This window comes from Temnothorax nylanderi, unplaced genomic scaffold (assembly GCF_030848795.1).
Source record: "Temnothorax nylanderi isolate EJ_2023f unplaced genomic scaffold, tnyl_v1.0 TNYL_tig0119_pilon, whole genome shotgun sequence".
Taxonomy (NCBI): Eukaryota; Metazoa; Arthropoda; class Insecta; order Hymenoptera; family Formicidae; genus Temnothorax; species Temnothorax nylanderi.
In genome coordinates, this window is record NW_027249181.1 from 118,131 (window position 1) to 138,674 (window position 20,544).

Sequence of the window (20,544 nt, forward strand, 5' to 3'; positions counted from 1 at the left end):
ACCCAATCCGCGACAGTTATTCCTGTTATAGATCGAAATTATGTAAACCGTGCCGTGCGACAAAATTCGCGGTACAAGAGAAGAAGTCGCACGGGCGACGTTCTGCCATCACAGCTGCACCGTCAAATCCTCACCTCGCGGTTTCCAGTCACATGATTTTCCACCGAGCGTGCGAAATGTGCGCCGTTCGGCAACAATTATGCCTCCCATGGCTTTCGTGGCGAGCATTGTCTCGCGTCGGGAAAGTGGCGCGAAAGTAAGAACCCGCAATAGGAGATATCCGCGGAGAGGTTTCTCAACGGATCCGCGATACGCAATCTCGCGGATCGCTGGATCGGCGAATGATCCTGAAAGGACGATTTATGTACGTGAGATCCGGGAAAATGGAGAGAGTGACGATTGTTGCTCGGGGAATCAATCGCAACGCTCTGAATTTAATGACTGCGACATGGAGAGATCGCGTGGGATTAATTAACATAACGAGCAGTTTGTCGAGATCGCGTTGATTGTAAGAAATTATATAGGGACTCGCTGGATTTAATTGTAGTCGCGGCCGTCTAATTGAATGTGTGACTGCAACTACGCACTGGGTAGCAATTTCAATTATAGTTAACAGACACTCTCAGAACAGTGTTATCGATATTGTCCGCGTGCAACAACAGCGCGAGAGGTTACGCCTTATCGCGACGATGAGAGTGTCGTATGATTTGAATTAATTAAAGCCGATGACACTTGAAATCCTATATTATCTGCTGACAATGTTCAAGGTGGCAGTTCCGCGCGGCATGCTGGTCAAATTATGTGCGATCAGCAAAAGCTTTTGTTGGAGCGTGTTGCAGGTGTTCATAGATATCATTTTCATTACTGATCGCAGACAAACAAAAATGGATATTCCAATTATATATAGATAAAAATTATCACCTGTAATCTATCCTTCTTTAAAGCGTTAAAGCATCTGCGCTCTTCTAAGAAATTAATTAAATTATGCTACATATCTTTATACCGATGTAAAGACAAAGATAATAAGAGAAGTAATAATTAAAAATAATTATGAGAAAGAGACTATACATACAGTATAAAGTAAACCTTCTGAATTTAGAAGTGTCGGTTTTACGCTTCTAAACCGCAATGTGATGCTCACTGAACCACCTGGATAATTATTCTCGTAACACCCAGAACCTTTAAGCGGGGCACACAGCGCAAAGCGTTTTTCTCTCCGTTTAGAAGTGAGTTTTTGTTTTACGCCCGTTCTCCGAGCCCTTCCCCCGACCGGAAGCCGAGAGGAGGATAATCGAGAGGGGACACGTGCTCGAATAACGACGGTACCTGAAGACTTCACGAGGAAAAATGGCAGCTGAGGGCCGAAAAGCACGTGCCACGCATGAAAGAGGAGACGCAGGATTCAATGGAGCGCCGGGATAAGAAATTTATTATGCACCGGCCTCCTACCTGGGACACTAGCGGTAGCCATTGAAACCGCTGTTCATGGGTTACGTGGAGTTGCATGGAAATGAACGAAACGAACGCCGTCCACCTCGAATATACCGAATCTACAGGGTGCCCGCGATATCGCTTAATATATTTTAACTTTAACTTTTAATTTAAGATAAATTATAACTTACACATTAATGAATATCCGTTGGAGTTCATGGACTGTCTTGAGACTTTGTTGAAAGATATTAACGCATAAGTCACTTAATTATTTAAGTTTACTTAAATATTTAGAAAATATATACGTGAATAAATATTTGTGATGTACAATTGTAATTTACAAATTTTTTATCTTGCCAAAAAAATCAAAAAATAATGATAATACTTTTAATAAAGTTTCATAATTAAAGCGTAGAAATGCTGAGAGATTATACGGATTTCCACAGCATATAGTTCCACGTGGAGCAAGCAGGCGCATAATTTGCGACACTATCGCGATTCGAGCAATTGAACGTGACCTCACATTACACACAATATCACGGAGAGTCTGGTGTGTGATGACACGCGGACTACTGTCCATAATTTATCGATTGATTTTGCAATTTTCAAGTAAAACACGGCGGGACTTATCATTAAATACAATTCTTTTTTACTATTTAACTCGATTGCCGCTCGAGCGGGACACAGCGTCGGCGTCGCTCATCTTATCAACTGGAGAACAAATATTATAAATAGACGGCGCCATGCGAGAGACAACACGCATTAAGGATAATATAACTTAGTGAGTCGACCCAGACGTCACTCTCCCCTATTTATATTTAATATAAGGGGTCTCAGAATAGATGAATATTTCATTAATATTTTAAAGTTAATGCTTGAACATATTAATTTTTATCAGATAATTTAATTATATCACACAGTTATTACAATTATACGTAATAAGTGAATTGTAATATTCACATTAATTAAAAGTGATAAGTAATTATTAGGATATACGTAAGGATATAAAGTGATACTTATGAAAACGTCGAAATAAACTTAAATGAATATCTTAAACTCATTACGCAGAAGTGAAACAATCTATTAATTAGAAAAAAGGCAAACTCGATTATAAGAGCGTTTCCGTTGAAAGGTGTCGCTTACCTTGCTCCAAAATGGAGATACGTATAACGGGTGACGTTTCGAAGCGCACGTTGAGAACTGAGCCGATAACGATAAACGATTACGATAAAGGCGACTATATTTAGAGCGCCAATGAGCTGCTGGCAGAACAGGACGAATCAGAACAGGAAGGCGGCAGAAGTCCAAGAAGGCAATGGCTGATTTACCGGTTTTGACTGTACAATTAACGACACAAAAGTTCTAAACTGTATATCCACCGACGTTCTTCCTACGCGAAGGGCAAGTTCGAGATTTTTATGGATTCCAGCTAAATTGGCTCCCCTTATTACGACGGCATCCCGTGACATATGGCGCCCGCTATTCCGTTCTACGCTTTATTTTTTTGTCGCATCGTGTGCTCGATATGGCGTATTACCGGCTAAATTTCGAGACTTCCTCCAGTTCCTCCGCTTCTTCGAATTCCTCAAGCTGGCTTTCCTATTAGAGCTTCGATTTACAGAACGAGTTTTTAGGGCGATGTAAAAATATAGCTGTTTTCCTCGTGTAGAATCCGTCGTTAACCAATTAATGAGTAGAAAAAAAAGCGAAGTTGTCGGACAGCCTACCTCCGATGTATAATTACGATTCCTTTTAGAAGGCAATCGATTAAACCGATCTGTAGATTCATAGAACTTGAATAACGAGAAACTTAGAATACCGTAACGCATGCAGAAAAAGAGTTTTTATCACTTTCAAGAAATTTGAAATCCTATGGTGAATATAATGATTTTACATTAATAAGAATTATTCGCGTATCATAATCGTATGATATGGTAGCGTATGGTATTCGAATAATCATGCAGATTGATTATAAGAGACTGTTGACAAATTTAATATCTTTTATTGTCTTAATATCTCTCGTCACATATATATTCTAAGTTAATATGATGCACGCTGGTAGCTGCCATTATCTCAATGGCAAAGAAACCCGCTGCATCCTATTACCGGCTGTAACGTAAGATCAAGGGCACGAAAAGTCAGTCTACGTATTATCAAAATCCCCCTCGTGCGCGGTTTTATAAATAGCGGACGATGATATCATCACGCACGTTATGCAAGGTGAGTTGCACGTTGATAACCCCAACCGAGGTATGAATACATTTCGGAGAACAAATAAGTGTTTTTTAAGTTCTGTACGTAAGTTGAGATACAATAAAATAAGTTGCAAAATAAGAAAGTATGTTTGATTATATTTTTTAATTTCTTTAATTTCTTCTTAGTGTCAAGTACCGATATGTTATAGCTCGGTAGTTACGGCTAGATAGAAATTGAGGCGGCAGTTTTGACGGGCGTATGTCAATCTACATACGCAAGCAATACTCTTCAACTCGAAGAAACATCGAACCGAAATATCTCGGGACGTATTTCCGTCCGCCCTGTATAAGCGGGTGCGAGATATTGGAGTCTACCGCTCGTAACGCAGTGTCGTATGTCCTTCTCGATCCTGACGAGGCACAGGCCTCGCTTTGACACTCACATGCCTCCTAGCTCCCGCGTTATTTTCCCTTTCATTAGCCGCCAGTCAGATGAAAACATGCTCGATCGACTGTCTTCATCAGACGATCCTCGATGCGATTTTCAGTAAAGTGACTTCTGTCGTGATTAATTTTTAATGGGTAATATTTAAAATTTGCATTTACGATATTTTTATTTCGTTTTTAGTAGATTAATTAAAGAGCTGTTTCTTGAGATTAAATTATAAACCAGATATTGATTTTGTATGTAATATATTTGAACTCTGTTCTAATTTAATTTATTTTACGATATTAATAAATATCTCCTTTATGAATTAAATTTTATATATCATTTGCTTAAGAATTTTAAAAGGAAAAAAACTGTCATTGGCATACTTAGAATGTATGATTCAGAACGATCTTTGTACCTCGCCCGGATGCGGTGTATACTCAAGGAAAAAAAAACTGCAAAGATTGGTACATGCGCACTGAAACAATTCGCGTAAACGGTATTAACGTCAGAGTATTGGAATTCTAACAGAAGTAGCTGAATCAGAAATTTTGTTACATCTAATACGCATGCGAAAATATTTCTGCGAAAACGTGCAAAGTTTACTGGCGAGATGGAAATCTTTCTGCAGGATACAAGGCGTTGTATATTTACACCAACGCTGTGTATCTTCAGCTTCGTTAGGGTGCCACTTGTTAGGCCCGGCTCGATGTTTCCCTATCGATTCGTGGTTATCGTAAAACTCCACCGAGAATTTCGAAGCGAATTTATACCGATTTGTATATTTTTCTTTTTACAAGCGCGTTAACAAATAATAAAAATGTATAGAAAAGAACATTTTACATTTATATTCTTTGTTAATCAAGATTCTTTCGATATATAGTTTTTGTCTTAAAATGCAGATTATAAATGTTGCGAATAATTTCCCTTTTAGTCATGAAATTGTAAATCTGTCCTCGGCGGTCTCTTCCTTCAAGGATCCGCCATGACATTACACAATAAGACGAAATATAATATAATAACGAATTCAACTTACAATACGCGATTGCGCCAGTACGCAATGAAACGCCATTGTTGTAATAAGCGCATTGGAAGTATAATCCCACGATTGTCATTGAAACGTGCTTATTTCGCACGATAGAGAGACTCAGCCGGATCCGGACTGGATTTTGTAACACAGGTTCCGGTTTCCTGCGACGATTTTAATTTATACTAGCTTTGACGAAATCACCTTTCTCAGACGAATGTGCAAGATCGTTCGAACATGTATGTATGTTCGTAAGGCGTGTTTCGGGTCGAAGGACTTTCGACAGAGTGATAAAAGCGCACAACCGACTCGTAAAATCTCGACGAAAACTCGTGTTTCGAGGGAAGACCCCTTTACGTGTAAACACGTGTTCGCGACATCCAAGCTGACACGCCGCTGATTTGTGACACTGATACCTGAACGCCCTTAATGCTGGAGGTGTGAAAGTTAGATTCCTTTTGAAGATGAGTGCTATTATTTATGAGGATACTAACATTTTTAACTGAAGTGTTTGTTCAAAAAAATGATTTAAATATGGAAATTTTTTTAAACATAAAAAATTGTATATAAAGTGATTAGTGATAGGGTATAATAAGTTTTGCACCCATTTAATATAACGAAATTATTTATTTAAAAAAAAAAGGATAATTTTATGGATCCTGCCTTTCTATATATGTATCTGCGTCTTTCCAGTCTCAATATAAATTCTGTTTTACACGAAGTTACATCTGTTATTCTAAATCCGCATAAATCCGGCTAGCGGATGTATTATATGTGTGAATGTTAGCGTATGCGTGCGCTCGGTGGCATCTGCGAACGGGGTGATCTGGTGTCTGGTTTATTTTCGGTGCGCGCATCCCTGCATAACCAGTCATATCGGAGGGGTTGATAGCGTTTTATGCCGCGCGCGTGGCAAAGTCTGTCCCCGAGTTAATTATGGACTAATTGTCAAGGCTTGCGTCTCTTTGGAGTTTTTTTATTGTACCGCCAAAACGCCAGAACGTCTCGCCTTCCTGAGCTACTGAATTTAACTTAAAACGAAAAGGACTTCTTCCTACCCCTTTATGACGTATTTTCCGACAAGAGCGAGTCATTAATGTTTTTTTCTAAGGTATAGCTCTATAAAAGAATTAAATTATTGATATAAATATTTATAAAGGAGACGGTTTTATTCGACCCAACTGGCCATTTACTAATATAATATTAAAGTTTTAACATGATTTGTGGTCCTTATGAACTGTAAACTAAGTTGTAAGTTATAAGTTTACAATATGGCTGTTCTGCGATCATCTTAATTAGAAAGACTGATAAATAGAACGAAAATAATTCAAATTACATAAATATTCATATTAATGGGAAAACAAAAATTTTCTTTGCAGACCACCATCAAGGTCTACGCCAACTGCCTGCGACCGGACATCGAATACAAGACCCTAAGCATCACCTATGAGACGACTTGTCGCGAGGTTGTGCAAAATCTCCTGAACAAGTATCGCATGCGACACCGCGACCCCCGGTTGTTTTATCTGACCATGGAGGTGACCGTGAGGAGGGCCAATGTGCGTACCACCCTGCCGCTCGACGAGGACGCGAGGCCAGCCGTCCTGCAGTCCTGCCATCCTCGCGGCGATTCCAAGTACGTTCCTCGCCTTGCCTTTGTACTTGACCACCGGCCCTTTCGGTTTCGGTCGGCTTCGTGACGTAATTTCAGGGCTCGCGACTATAAACACATCCCGTGGACCGCCAAGCACGAGCTTAACAATGGTCGACGTCCTCCGCGTCGCTCACCGATATAATTCTTGGACGCAAGTGGTCGCGTGGGTCGCTGTAAATCCTTGATATACGGTTAGCGAGGAATGTAAATATGGATATTTGATTGCGAAACAAAACGGAATTTATGGAATTTTGACAGCGCCAGCAGTCTCGGCTGTAAATGTCACAGATCACAGATCGTTGGCAAGAGCACGAGGACATTTATAAGATTCCACGCGCGCCGAATGCGCATCGTAACGCAGAAGTTGCAACATGACACGGCATTATACCTAGTGCGTGAAAAATATTATTACAATTCACTAGCTTGTAAAGAAGAAATAGTCGCTGTAGCTCTTTGACAATTGGAACGGTTTATTTGCGAAGGAATCTCGACGCGACTGATGTTTTCTTGGTAGTTTGAAACTTCCGGCGCGACTGTACGCGTAATAGGACAGGACGAGAGCGTTTGTCTCCCGGCACAAACCCGTGCTTTTACATAAAAATAACGCTCATTGGTGCCCTTTGAACTCACCGACTCCTCCGCCGATGTCGTGGAATCTCGGATGCGTAAACTTGTTTGCTTATGTATGTTTCCTCCTTGTTTGCAGGTTTTCGTTGCAGACACACCGTGGCGGACTCGTCAAAATATACGACAGCGCACTCATGTCCGGGGTAAATAAATATTTACTCTTGTACAATAGAGACGCAACGGACTACAATATTAATAAACTAAACTTTAATATAAAATGTAGTTCATATAAAAAGAATTTTCATAAAAGAAACTTGTAATTTATAGTAAATTGTAAATTGCTCTACATAATATATTCCCTATTTTAGACTTAAGTGATAGTTCAACAAAAATAAGAAATATATTTAACATTTGTAAATTATAGATATAACATAATGTATTTTCTATTTTAGAAACTAACAATTCTACTTTTAGAGATAAAAAATGTATTTAAATCTAAAATTAAAATTCTTTCGGAGCACTTACACGATAATAAAACTGTTATATTTGAAGAAATTTCAGTCTGCACTGCAGTAATTGAGAGCAAACTCAATGCTTATTGTTCGCAGTCTAAGTACAAGAGTCTTTTGGTCTCGGAGCAGACCACCGTAGACGAGTTGATCCAGATGTTGCTGAGTTGCTATAGTTCCAAAGAACCGGTGGAGCAATTCTCTCTCTACGAGGTCTGCGAAGGTGAAGAGTACCAAAGGAAATTACACCCCGACGACTCCCCACTCAAGGTCACACAACGGTGGACCAGCGCGGATCGACATCTTCGCATTAGGCGCAATCCAGATTATAACCAGCATAGGCGGAAGGTATGACAGATAAATTCGTTCATTTAGTAACTAATGCAATTTTTCAAAATTGTTCTTGGCCAAAATGACATAATCCTTGATATTACGCTTCGTATACTTGAAAAACATATTCGCGAAAAAAAAATGTATAGTTCATTGTTTATGATGCTATGTCTATAAAGAGCTAATGCTAATGTCTCATGCAGTGAATCAGCTTCAGCGTCTTCTGTATCATCAATCTTTAAGAAGCAAATAGTGTGAGACATTGCGCACTCAAACAAAGAAATCGTAGTCGTAAAATCCAATCCGTGTAATTACGCTGTCATCAGAATTATTCATAAGAGCTTAATAGAAAGTCAAATCTGTTACACAATCCGGCGTTGTCGTTTCAGAGTATGTGGGCGTCAGACTCAAGCATCACTATGGCGATGTCGAGGCTGAATCTCCACGATAGTCTTCCTATCCACTACAATCCGAGAATCGAAAACAACAATCATTTGAGCCTGCATCATCTCGCTGGAAAAACTAGCGTCACCGCTAACAACAACAACAACAACAACAACAACAACAACAACAACAACAACAACATCATCCATCGGGATCAGCATCACTCATCGTCATTAGGCTCCATCAGTCAGACGTCGCGAATCGTCGTGTCCCACGGAACGGATCTTCCGCAAGTGCAGCTGCCGCGGTTGCAGCAATTCCCGCAGAGCGTCCCGTCGACGCCGCTCTCGTCGAAACACGTCGTGACTGCCTCCTCCTACGCCGATTACGAAAATTATCTTTTTATATAAGGACCGAATCGTTGACGAACTCACGTAAGCACGATCGAAGTTGATAGGAGCTACATCGGTCACAAAGGTTCACCCCGCGAAACGGTCAGAGTTACCAGAGACTCGTTGGAGATACGAGAAAACATACGTTGCGACTGTTCGATAGAATTTGTCTTCGTATGTAATATTTAGACATCAAATATTATGAGCACTATGAGGCGCGAGCAAACGTGTACCTTCAATTTTTATTAAAGAAGATAACTTGCCTTTTTTGTCACAGATTAGATTTAAACTACCATTGTTCTTCCTTTTGATTAATTTTGTTGTAATAGCTCGACGAAGCTCATTAAAGAAATTTGTATAAAGAAATACATGATAATTTTTAGTGGCTTTGCGATGTTCAATATAATAGAAGTTTCCTAAACAAAATTCAAAAAGAATTAAATTGCAAAGTTAAATGCTCGTTTGCCGCTTTGTATTTCAGCTGATCAAAGGCTGATAACACTGAACAAAGAGAATTTACGATATTAGTTAGTAGTGAGGGAAATTGTACCAAAGGTAGTTGTATAAAATTTTAAATATATAGTATGTATACATCTATACATATAATAATAATATGTCCTGTATTCATAAAAACGTATACATAGTGTTTACCAAGCCTGACATTAGATTTTGATAATTTTTATAAACATTTTTTTTTACATTCGAAAAAGAAATATCCAGTCGATACCTTGATAATAAATTGTTTTATATTTTCTATAAAATTAGTCGATAGATAATTTCAATAAGAACGTGATTGCATATACAGTTCGAAAATAAGATTCGCTTGCGTGGAGCAATTTTAGATGCGCAAGAAACGATTAATTAGAACAGAAATATTATTATTTATTTATGTAATGTAAAAAAATATGTAAAAGGCATTTAGTTAAGCTCATTTAAACAAGGTTTTAAATTATTAACATTTTTATCTATCCAAAATTTCGTGCAATCCGGCTAGAGGCAGGATGCCGGACGTATATCTCTTACATGTAAGCGCTACAGGCGGAAAATATTTAAGTAACACTCGCCGTTATCGCGTTGATTAGAATTACCGCGAGAAATGGTAATAACCGCTTTCAATAACGTACGTAATATACTTATCGTTCCTCTTGCAATCGCTTGTGATTACAGAAATGTAATTTACAGTACGCCAGGCGAGTTGGTGTCGATGGTTACGATTGTAAACGTATTTCTTTCGCTATCGCAAAGGCAAACAATCTTATCGCATTGAATCGACATATGAAACTGCTCGAAATATTTCAGAAGTTACTTCGCGATAATGGTGATTCACACGACTTCCTTGTTCCCATACGGAGGAAATGAAAATCAAGCTATATTTTTTCACCGCAGTGCGTTTAATATTTTATTACCAAAGAGCTTCTCGATACGATACGTATATAAAAGTATAGACTAACACGCGCGTGTGTCGAATACGGCAGCCGAATGTGCATTTATCTACAGGAGTCTTTGATGTGTATATCGTCAGCGTAACGATGTGTGTCGATGGAACATGATTTCGCGTCATACTTATGTGTCGAATTAATGTACCTACGTAGAGTGTAAATATCTTTTTGTATTGTCCGTTTATATTTTATAGGAGAGAATATCGAATAATGATTCATGTGTCCTAAGTCAGTCTCTATGTTTTTATTTCGCCTAAGTATACGATTATAACTAGAGTATATAGGTTTATGAAATTTCACAATGGGCCATTTTACTGATCTGAAATGTGTTATTTCCATAATAATAGAAATAAAATAAAATAAAAACTAAATTGACAACTGCGTACAGCAATTTTACGTAAATAACAATTAGAAAGGCTCACAATGAAATCTCACAAGCTTTAGCACTCTAATTATAATACATGATACAATTATTCTATTTTCCTTCTCTATGATGAAAGCTTTTATCTGTTGTTACAGTAAATATATTCTTTCCATTATTTTTCGCGCGTATTCATCGACTATATTGTTTCATCAAAATACTTTTCGATTGATGGGGGATGATCTAGTTTAGGGGAGAATACAACACGTTTCGGTGTCATGTGATGATAAAAATTTTTATTTACAAATGCGACAAATGTAGGAATTCGGGTACCAGTGACATGCGGGAGAGAATCGATCGGCCGTCCGCTATGACAACATTATAAAATGTACTTCCTCGCGTGTTCCTCGTCCTTATATTTTCGCTTTTCGTCTCTCCGAGACATCACTGGCGAAGGAAAGAATCACTGAGATATAACAATAATAATCTTTACATTAAATACGATTAAAATCTAGCTATTTTAAGGGCTATGCGGAATTACAATAATAGAAATATTCGGTATCTCAAGGTCTTCATCCTGTTGCAGGATCTTTTTGGGAATAAAGGGGGACAGGGATCGGTAAGTAGGTGGGGCGTGTCAGGGGGCTGGAAATATACTCCTTTTTTGTTTAATTTCAAAGGATAACATCACAGCATTGACATATCAACATCGAAACGATCAGAGCAGCTCGTCCCTCGAAAGTCACCGAAACAGGCTCACGGGATCTTAACAGTTCGATATTTCAGTGGGAAGAAAGATGTCGTCCGCATTTACTCGGGGACTCTCGAGGAGCGCGTTGCAACGGCCGTAGCGCATTTTTTCATTTGCTATAGAACAATTTACAATATCTCGTTAATTAGACGTCTCAATTCCGTCTTCGAACAACTGCACGCATTATACGCAAGCCATAATTCTCTCATTTGCTCGTTCGCTCGCTCACGCACGCATGCATATATTCTCTCGCTCTCTCTCTCTTCTTTTCTTCATCCACTTTGCATCCATCTTGCGATCATTACAATTAGATGTACAATCGAATAATATTAATGTGATTGACACAATCCAACGCAGCTTACAAATATTTTATCTCTCTTTTTCTCTCTCTCATTCTCTCTCTCTCTCTTTCTCTCTCTCGCTTTCTTCATTATCGGTGCAACAATATAGTGAAATAAAGTTCTCTTCTCAAGGAAAACGGATGGATCGCGGGGTGGATCACGTGGAGCATTCTGCCACGTGCTGAAACATCTGCGTGTTTATCAGTGGGCGGCACTGATCGCGCATTTGTGTGACAATAATATAGATAATATACAGAGAAAAATCTTTGATCCGACGAACCAGCCACGAAAGGGAATTATCGAGGACGCTCGCGCGTGCACGAAGTTTATCATTCCTTTGACACGATTCCTACACACGCGACAGAATTGCATCTAATCCTCGTACAAACGCTAGTCGGCCCGAATTGACGCTCGTCTCTCGCGATACATGCGCGATAAGTTTCAACTCTTCAACAATACATTGCTAGTATCTTTGAGGAAGTTATAATAATACAGGCTACTAATATTTATTTAGAAACCACTTTCTGTTTTAAACGACTACTAATCAAAGACGCAGATTTATAAAAAAGCTGTAAAAGCTGCATATTTACGTATTCATAGAAGGTGTTACAAATTAATAATATCTAAACGTAGAATATTTTTCGCAATATGTTAATTAGACGATATACTTATTTAAGAGTCAAAAACACGTCGATTCGGGCCGATACGTAACGCCGTAGCAGTCTTACACCGCATTTCCTCTTTTCGCTATATAGATATACTTTCGAAACCGCATTATACCGTCAACAATATTACGCCGTAAGCCTCGATACAAGGACAGGCATTTTTCGCAGTATTTTAAGCATACTGAGGGGATTTGCATTGGCCGAATGTCACCCTCGCGTCGTCTTCAACCACGAGGGCACCTAAGGCCTGTGCTCAATCCTCATTTGGACCTTCCAACCATATGGGATTACATTCAGTGAACACGTCGATGGGACGAACGAGGGAAATCGTCGTCGACGACTCGGCGCATTAGCAGCATTACAAGCTACAAAGTGACCAATAAAAATCCACAATGTTTACCGCAACAATTACAAGTCGTCCTATCTTAAAACATATTTAAAAAATCTACAGTCGCGTATAATGGAATTCTTATTTTACTCGCCGCTAATTGCGATTGCGACTAGAATTACTCTACAAATACGCGCCATAGATATTAATCAAATAATTAGCATTCAAGAGTTATCCTAGCGCGTAATCTATATCAACGGAAATTACTCGTCGTCCCGAAGAGGTCTCTCGATCGTTCCCGCAATCCATCGTTACGACAATCCAAGTGACCGTCGTCGACGACTCCGCCACGATGAATCCGTTAAAAATTTTACATTTCCCTGCGCACGTTGTATAAAGTCAAACGTAGATCCGCGAATAGCTTCGAGTTTTCCGATCTGATCGTATTCGAAGCTAGAAGTGATCTCTTCCTCCCCCATCGTCTTACAAATCCGCGTGCACACGGTGCGACAAAATACTTAGTCGTTTACAAGCAATCGTCGTTTTAATTATCGATACAATCAAACAGCATCAATCAACCGTTAAACTCTCCTTTTCCTTTTCAACAAATAAATATCTGGATCCATATAACTTTGCGAGCGGACGCGCATCTATCGCGTGAGAGCGACTAGGGAGCACCCGTCGATAATACGAATGCCGTAATCAGCTAACTAAGCGAATAATTATTCCTACATGCACACAGTGCGAGCCAACGAACCAAATCCCACGCAATTATCAGGTCAGTTCGCGCCCTACACGCGCACAATTCGTACAACAAGTACAACATCGAAGATTCATCCGATTCATCGTATTTCCAGCCTTCGTCTCTTTTCACCTAACGTCGATACTCGTAGAATCATTTTAGTCTTCAGAAAAAATTCGTATGTTCCCAATTCGACTTTCAGTGTTTCGCCTCGCCTATATGATCATCCCTCGATTAGTCAAAGCTTCTTATCTAACATAATGCCTAGACGACGGGGCTCTCTATACGTAAATGCATTCTGTACAAGTCATTCGATCGAGTCGCCGAATCTCGAGAAAGAATTAGTTAAAAAAATAGTAAGATTACATTCTCTTTGGATAATTTGTGCGCACGATGCTTTCGTGACATAAATTAATCTAAAATGTTACTATTCGATTCCAAATATCGCAAAATAAAAGATATTCGAAATTTATTTTACATATAAATATAATTTCACAGAGGCAACGATTAAAAAATTTGATTAATATTAGTCTACGAAGAATTCTGTTCGTTTCAAAATTCAACGACGCGACTTTTCGTTCCAACGAGGTTTTGAGTCAATCGTGTAGTTACACGCGGAAACTACGAGCGTCGATCTAAGCACTTGTGATCGAAGGATGTATTTTTAGGATCGCTTCCATCAAGCTACATACTGAATTCTCGGCGCTACTTGAGCGCTACACAGATGAAATATTATTAACGATGCGGAAAGTAACGGATGAATCGAAGCCGCTAAGTCTTAAACTCAAATGAAATATTTTTCGCCGCAGATGCACTTTCCTCTAGAGGAACGTTTCCGTATATGTAGATGCGTATGTGTGTACGTATATGAGTCAATATATTCATGGTGTGTAATTTTCATCGCTGCTTATATCCTGAGGAGTTACAAAATATTATAAAAATTTCCATCTTGACAATTAAAAAATATCTATAAGATATTACACCTTGCACAACTATATAACTATAGTTCACGGCTTTGCTCGGACCCGTGGTCCACAAACAAGCAGAACCAATCAACCAATCGAGCGATATTCTCGATCTGCAGAAAACCGCTTTACAAAATTTTACTATAATATACAAATTAGCTCTACACACACAATATTAAGTTCTTATAAAGAATGTCAAAAATATTCTAGCCAAATATGCTTTAAATTTATTCCCTACAAAATCATACCTTATAACAATTTACAAATCCATGTAACAGTGAAAGAACAGAAAATAAAAATATGCTAAAGTAGATTATTAAAATTATATTTGCCAATTTTTAATAATAAATATATTATATATTAATATCATATTAATAACATATTTTTCATTCGGGAACAAATGCAAATATTTGAAAATTTCCTTGCTCATTAAACCACTCCTACTTATAAGCACTCCCGCACATTTGTCAATCAAGCGGATTTCTTTACACCGAGAATACTCGTATATATTCGATTTCCTCGGGATGGTCTCATTCGACATGGGAAAAGAACTTGTCGTACGGAAGCAAAAAACAGCGTGAATTTTTCATTTAGATTCACAGCGATCATGACGAAATGTATTTTTACCTAATATGTACAAATCTGGGCTGCGAAAGGATCTTCGTGGTTAATCGTCTCGAAATGTATTGCGTTCGAATTTCGAATTCGTTTCGAAATATAGCGTCAAAATGCGTTACGAAAATTTCACATCGAGAAGATTCAGCGATGATTTTTTTATTTCGATTTAAATTAAAGATTCGGTACTTCCGCTGCTCTCGACTTTCTTATTCAAACGCGCGACGTTAGATATTTATATCTATAACTCTTTTTTACAAAATTTTTCTCCCTAAGATAAAATTTACATCCTCAACACTGATAAGCGATATTGGCGCGATAATTCGCGTCGGCACCAAATCTCATGCGAAGCTTCGAGATGCTTCAGAGAGACGGATATCCGTATAAATACGTACTTATCTAAGAATTAAGTATTAAAAAAGACAAACGAACATAGCACATGATCGTAGCATACGCAAATCAATCATGTGTTTCGCGATGCGTTTCCTCCAATAGACGTGTTCTTAATTGGTACCAATCATGATCGACTGCAACAAGATGTTATGTAATACAAATCTCGACAAAATTAAATTTTGTGTATTAATAATTTGAAAAATAATCTCCTACATAGTTCAAACACGGGTCACTTTTTCACTCTTCTTCTCTCTTTAACAAGAATAAGTTTTTATCAAATTTATATGAAAAATTTAAAAAAGTTTTTATTATACTTCTTCTTTAAAAAATTTTATTTGTAAGGTAAAAAAAATATGTAAGAAATTGATACCAATTAAGGGTATGTTATATATTATCATTAAACCATAAAAGCCAATTTTCAAACATTCTTTGCCGATTATATACGTATCTATCTAACTTTTAAATAGCAAACAACCAAACAAACAAAAAATCTATGTGATATTCAAATCATAATTTTACGATTTTCATTAATATATCAATCGCAAAAAATGTGTCAAATGTACTTTCGCCCTTTAAATTGAGTGGCGACTAGAATAAAACAAGCGTACATAAGTAATCTTTTAACATTAAATGACTGATCGCATGCTTCCGCTAAGTTTCTCCTCGCACAAGGAAAGGACAGCTAATCGTTACTCGATTCTCTTCGAAAAACCCATATAAAAACCAATTCAAGATTACCCGTGCTTAGTTTATGCTAATTTATACAGCAACGTACACAATGTAGGATACCGCTAATCAAAAGTGCGGTATTTGCACGCACCACCGCGTATAATATATAGGAAAAGTTCCCGATTAATTATCCTAAATAATGTCTCATGCCGATGGCCGTGATCTATTCCGAGCTATTTTGGCTGCGAGAACGCTTTAAGATGTTCGTTTCATTTGCGTCAAGTTACTTTTATTTCTTCGAAAATACAGGATAATCGTATCGCCCTAAACTGGGAAATGTTTCGCGTGTTTGCTTGCAACATGGATACGATTGGATCTTTTTCTATTTTTCACCACAGTCGGTCACAGATCGCTCCACGCATTGGAATCAACAAGATATCCGTGATGAGCAATGTCATGTATTAGGAATTTCCCGTGACGCAATAAATATTCTTCATTATATACTTTTAACGTAAAAACCAATTAATAATTTAATTACCAGCATTTTTTTAGCTAAATGCCGATTCACAGCGTATCGATGCTGTATGAGTGAAAACTTGAACGGCACTCATTAAAGGCTTCTTACAGTATTTACATAACGTCGTTGGTGCGAAATGTGAATAAAAATATGTGATATTTATTCACATGAATAATTTAGATTTTTAGAATTGTCTCAACTGAAAGTTTAAAAAGCAAACATTTCGCGAATTAATAAATAGTGTATATCAAACCGATAATAAGTGAGCGAGAGAGTTATATAACGTATGTATTAAAAAGAATATAATTATACTATATTATAAATTATATTTAGAATTTCAGTCTATAATTATCCATAGAAAAGCCAAGTGTTTTTATTCACATCTCCGCTGAACATCTTATTTAATCTTCTCTTTATCTCAATTAAAATTTGTCGAGTGATATAGATGGAATAGTCACTTGTGTGTACAATTTATATGTATATATGTATATTATGTACACAAAACGTTTTCTTTCACGTGCAATATACGTGTGTATCACGTTATACTTTTGCATAAGAGCTTCAACAAAACGTATAAACGCATCATAGAACGACGTGTTAGGTCGTTGACGCGCTTGACCAAAATCGAAAACTTTCATAGGATTCAGCGTATCAATATCTTCTAATCTCGAGCCACATTGTCGTCTCGTAAATCAAAAACGTCTCGTTTCTACGTTAGTTTGTCTAATTTAATTACGTGATCGGTGGCAAGTATCACTAACGTCGATCGCTTAAAATCGCTTCAGCTACGTCCGACGTCGCGATCGGACGACGGGCTTCAATTTCTACGATCAAATTCGAGATTGCCGAGCTGTGTTCATTGCGAATCGCTCCTCAGCGACTGTAAAATTACGACGACTACATTGGCTATCACGGTCGACGATCGAATTAAAATATCTATGATCAGCTGCGAAATTTTATTAAAGCTCTCCTTTGTCTTGATTATCAGCTAATTTAGCTATTAATAAAATTAGTTGGCCAACCGATCATAGGTCATTCCTCTAGACGATTAATTTTTTTTAATTGGAGTTATAATGGTCATTATCATTTCCTATAATTAAATTCTATGAGAGAAATCAAATCTCCGTTTCATAGAGATATCAGTTATTCTTGATCATAAGAAATACTAGATACCGCGTCGATCGCCGATCGCCGATTCGACATAAAGACATATGGGTTTTGGGGCCCGGGAGGAGTCGGTGCAGGGATTAAGGCCCCAGGGCTCTCTTCACTCTGTTTCGAGTGCACTTTCTATCTTGGTCTCCTCGTCCCACGCGATTGTCTCGCGCGTCTACTAGTGTCGTTGAGCTGATTCCGCGAATGGAAAATTTGTCCTGCGTTATACTGCGATGGACAAGGACACCGGAAGATTATTTCGAATCGGCTTAGAACTCCTGTTGGAATAATCGTTTGTTCAAACGATCGTTTAACTACGCTCGAACCCTTATAATTATCGCATTCGCGATAAAAATTCGCTAATTGGAAAATCGCACGTAAATATTAAAAGAACTCCATTCTTATCGCAATATAATTTTAGTTTGGCAAATAATTCGCATTCATAAACAGAGTCCGTCGAAGATATAGATGTGTAGAATGTGTGTATATACATGAGTACGAAGATTTTTGATTAATAATAATTGATTGGAATTTATTTCAAACTTCCAAAATTATTCGGTTAAGAATTTTAGATTGTGAAAATGAGATTGAAATTGTTCAGATAATGTTTCAAGTTATTTCTTCTTAATTATATATGAGACTTTCGAAAAAGGTTCGAGAGTAAGTTTTGCAATACTTCGCGTGAAAAATGCATAGCGTCGATTTGATTGAATACATGAACGACTTTGAGTAGCGTATTTAACGAGGAGTACCGAATGCAGTCAAGTGTGTATATTTTCATTTACAGGATGATCTCACAACATTATCCTCTTTTCGTATAAAGTAGCATAAAAGATGTCATGTAACGTGCATCTCGAAACGATGCGTGCATTTTGTCGTGGCCAGCAATTATGGTGAGCATTCGATACGTTTGGCATAGATTACGCTTAATCGTTGTAATGAGCGGAGATGGGGGGGTTGACATGTTCCCTCTACATAACACAGCAGAGCTCTTAAGCATATACGTCATCAGATAGTACATCTCGATGGTGATTTGTGCGTGAGAATAGTTCGGTAGTTGGTATATGATCAATAAGTAGCATAATTCTGCAATTGTGGATGACACCGCCAGAGTGGTACGCGTTCGTGATATTAATCGGGACATTAATTGGCGAAGACGTAATGTACGAAGATGAAGATATGTTTTTATATATAGATAATGTGTGCGAAAATTGCGGAATTTGTTATGTGCTAATGAAATTCATTCAGCAATACTCAGGAACAGCACTTCTGTTTTCGATTCTTTGCGGTCCGGCGATAAAGCAATTTAGATTTAGCGGAATGAAGATATCTTGACAACCATATGTGCACGCTACTGGTGATCAGTAGCATATCAGGAGAAGAAGAAGAGAAGAAGTAAAAAAGAGATTTAAATGTTTTATGATCAAAACGTCTTTGTTGATTCATTATTAATAAAGTATAAGTATACAATTAAGTTGACCGCGAATGTTATTGAAGTATATCCAGTAGAGTAAAAAGGAATAATAGCAGCGTTATAATATAGTGGTGTATTATTACAGATGCAAGAGCTTTCGGAAGATAAGGATGCATGTTTAGAGCATGCCGAAGAATTTTCCAGCAGTTATGTTGCAACTGAATCCTGTTCTCTAATTAAACAGCAATAAAATCTCGCGTATTAATTTGTACTTTTCCTCGCGGGTAGCGCGATAAAAAAAAATGCAAGCACAAAACGTTTTGCGTGATTAACGTGCACGCTGCTGGCGACAAGTAGCGTATTCGATAGCGAGGTTCCTTGGTGGAATAGGTACGCGGAGATGAATCGTCGACGGTTTCGAGATCGTCGAGGTGCGTCGGATAGAATCGATATATGGTAGCATCTTTTTTTTTTTCAGATTCGTTGGTGGCGTGTGCTGTCAGCCGATCTGGATTTCTGTATTCTTCTTGTCTTTCTTAGCGTATAGAGTAGCGCGACAGGAAACAGCCCCACTAACAGAGCGCAGCGATCTTATCGCGAGGTAGCGTTGCGCACTTCCTAGCGTTCGGTAGCGTTACCAAGAGGCGAGCCCGCTAAAGGGCGGTGGTGCGCAGGTGGGGACAGCGCTGAAGCGACAGGCCCCGGGGCCCCAGCTCCTAAATAGCATTAAGAGCACGCGAGTCCTGCTGCTGGCGACGTCTCGAGGCACTACCGTAATCGACGCCGTGTTCTTCCTCGCCGTAGTCGTGATCCATCCGATCGCTTCGATCGCGATCCATCCGTTCCAGTCGCGATCTTCTCGTTCCTTCATCTCTGGCACCTGGATTAAAGACAGAGAGAGATTAGATTTCAATTTACAAAGGGATATATCCACACGTCTTGCTGAAGCGAGTTTGTGATTTTCGCAAACTTTATATCTTTATTGTTTTCTTAAAGAATAAATCCAATGATTATATCAATAATAATGATTGAGAAGTGATGTAACCCATCGTTAATGTGGGTCTTAAGTTAAAAAGACAAATCAAATCCACCATAAATATTTATAAGCGTTACTAAAATACTATAGTAATATAGAACTGAATTATTGTGTATTTATGTATAATTACGAATTTATTTTTATTCTAAATTTTTTTTTACTAAAGTAGCATTTTTTGTATTAAGCAATTATCGATTGTAAAATGACAAGTCCAAATTCCACCGCAAAGAAACT

General features: G+C 38.1%; 2 protein-coding genes across 6 annotated transcripts in view; one reads left to right on the plus strand and one right to left on the minus strand.

Annotated features, from left to right (window-relative positions):
- Positions 1–10,590, plus strand: part of Rau (RA domain-containing protein rau) — a 31,365-nt gene extending 20,775 nt beyond the window's left edge. Inside the window, exons 3-6 of the mRNA XM_071713031.1 lie at positions 6,463–6,719; positions 7,444–7,507; positions 7,913–8,161; positions 8,533–10,590. Of these exons, the coding sequence (XP_071569132.1) occupies positions 6,463–6,719; positions 7,444–7,507; positions 7,913–8,161; positions 8,533–8,937 (975 nt within the window). The 3' untranslated portion in view covers positions 8,938–10,590. The remainder of the gene's footprint in view (positions 1–6,462; positions 6,720–7,443; positions 7,508–7,912; positions 8,162–8,532) is intronic.
- A 405-nt stretch (positions 10,591–10,995) lies between these two features.
- The window catches only part of Ca-beta (Calcium channel protein beta subunit), a 33,201-nt gene continuing 23,652 nt past the window's right edge, over positions 10,996–20,544 (minus strand). For all 5 annotated transcript variants that reach the window (XM_071713026.1, XM_071713025.1, XM_071713029.1 and 2 more), the window contains one exon: positions 10,996–20,154. In XM_071713026.1, coding sequence (XP_071569127.1) covers positions 19,991–20,154 — 164 coding nt within the window. In that variant the 3' untranslated portion in view covers positions 10,996–19,990. The remainder of the gene's footprint in view (positions 20,155–20,544) is intronic.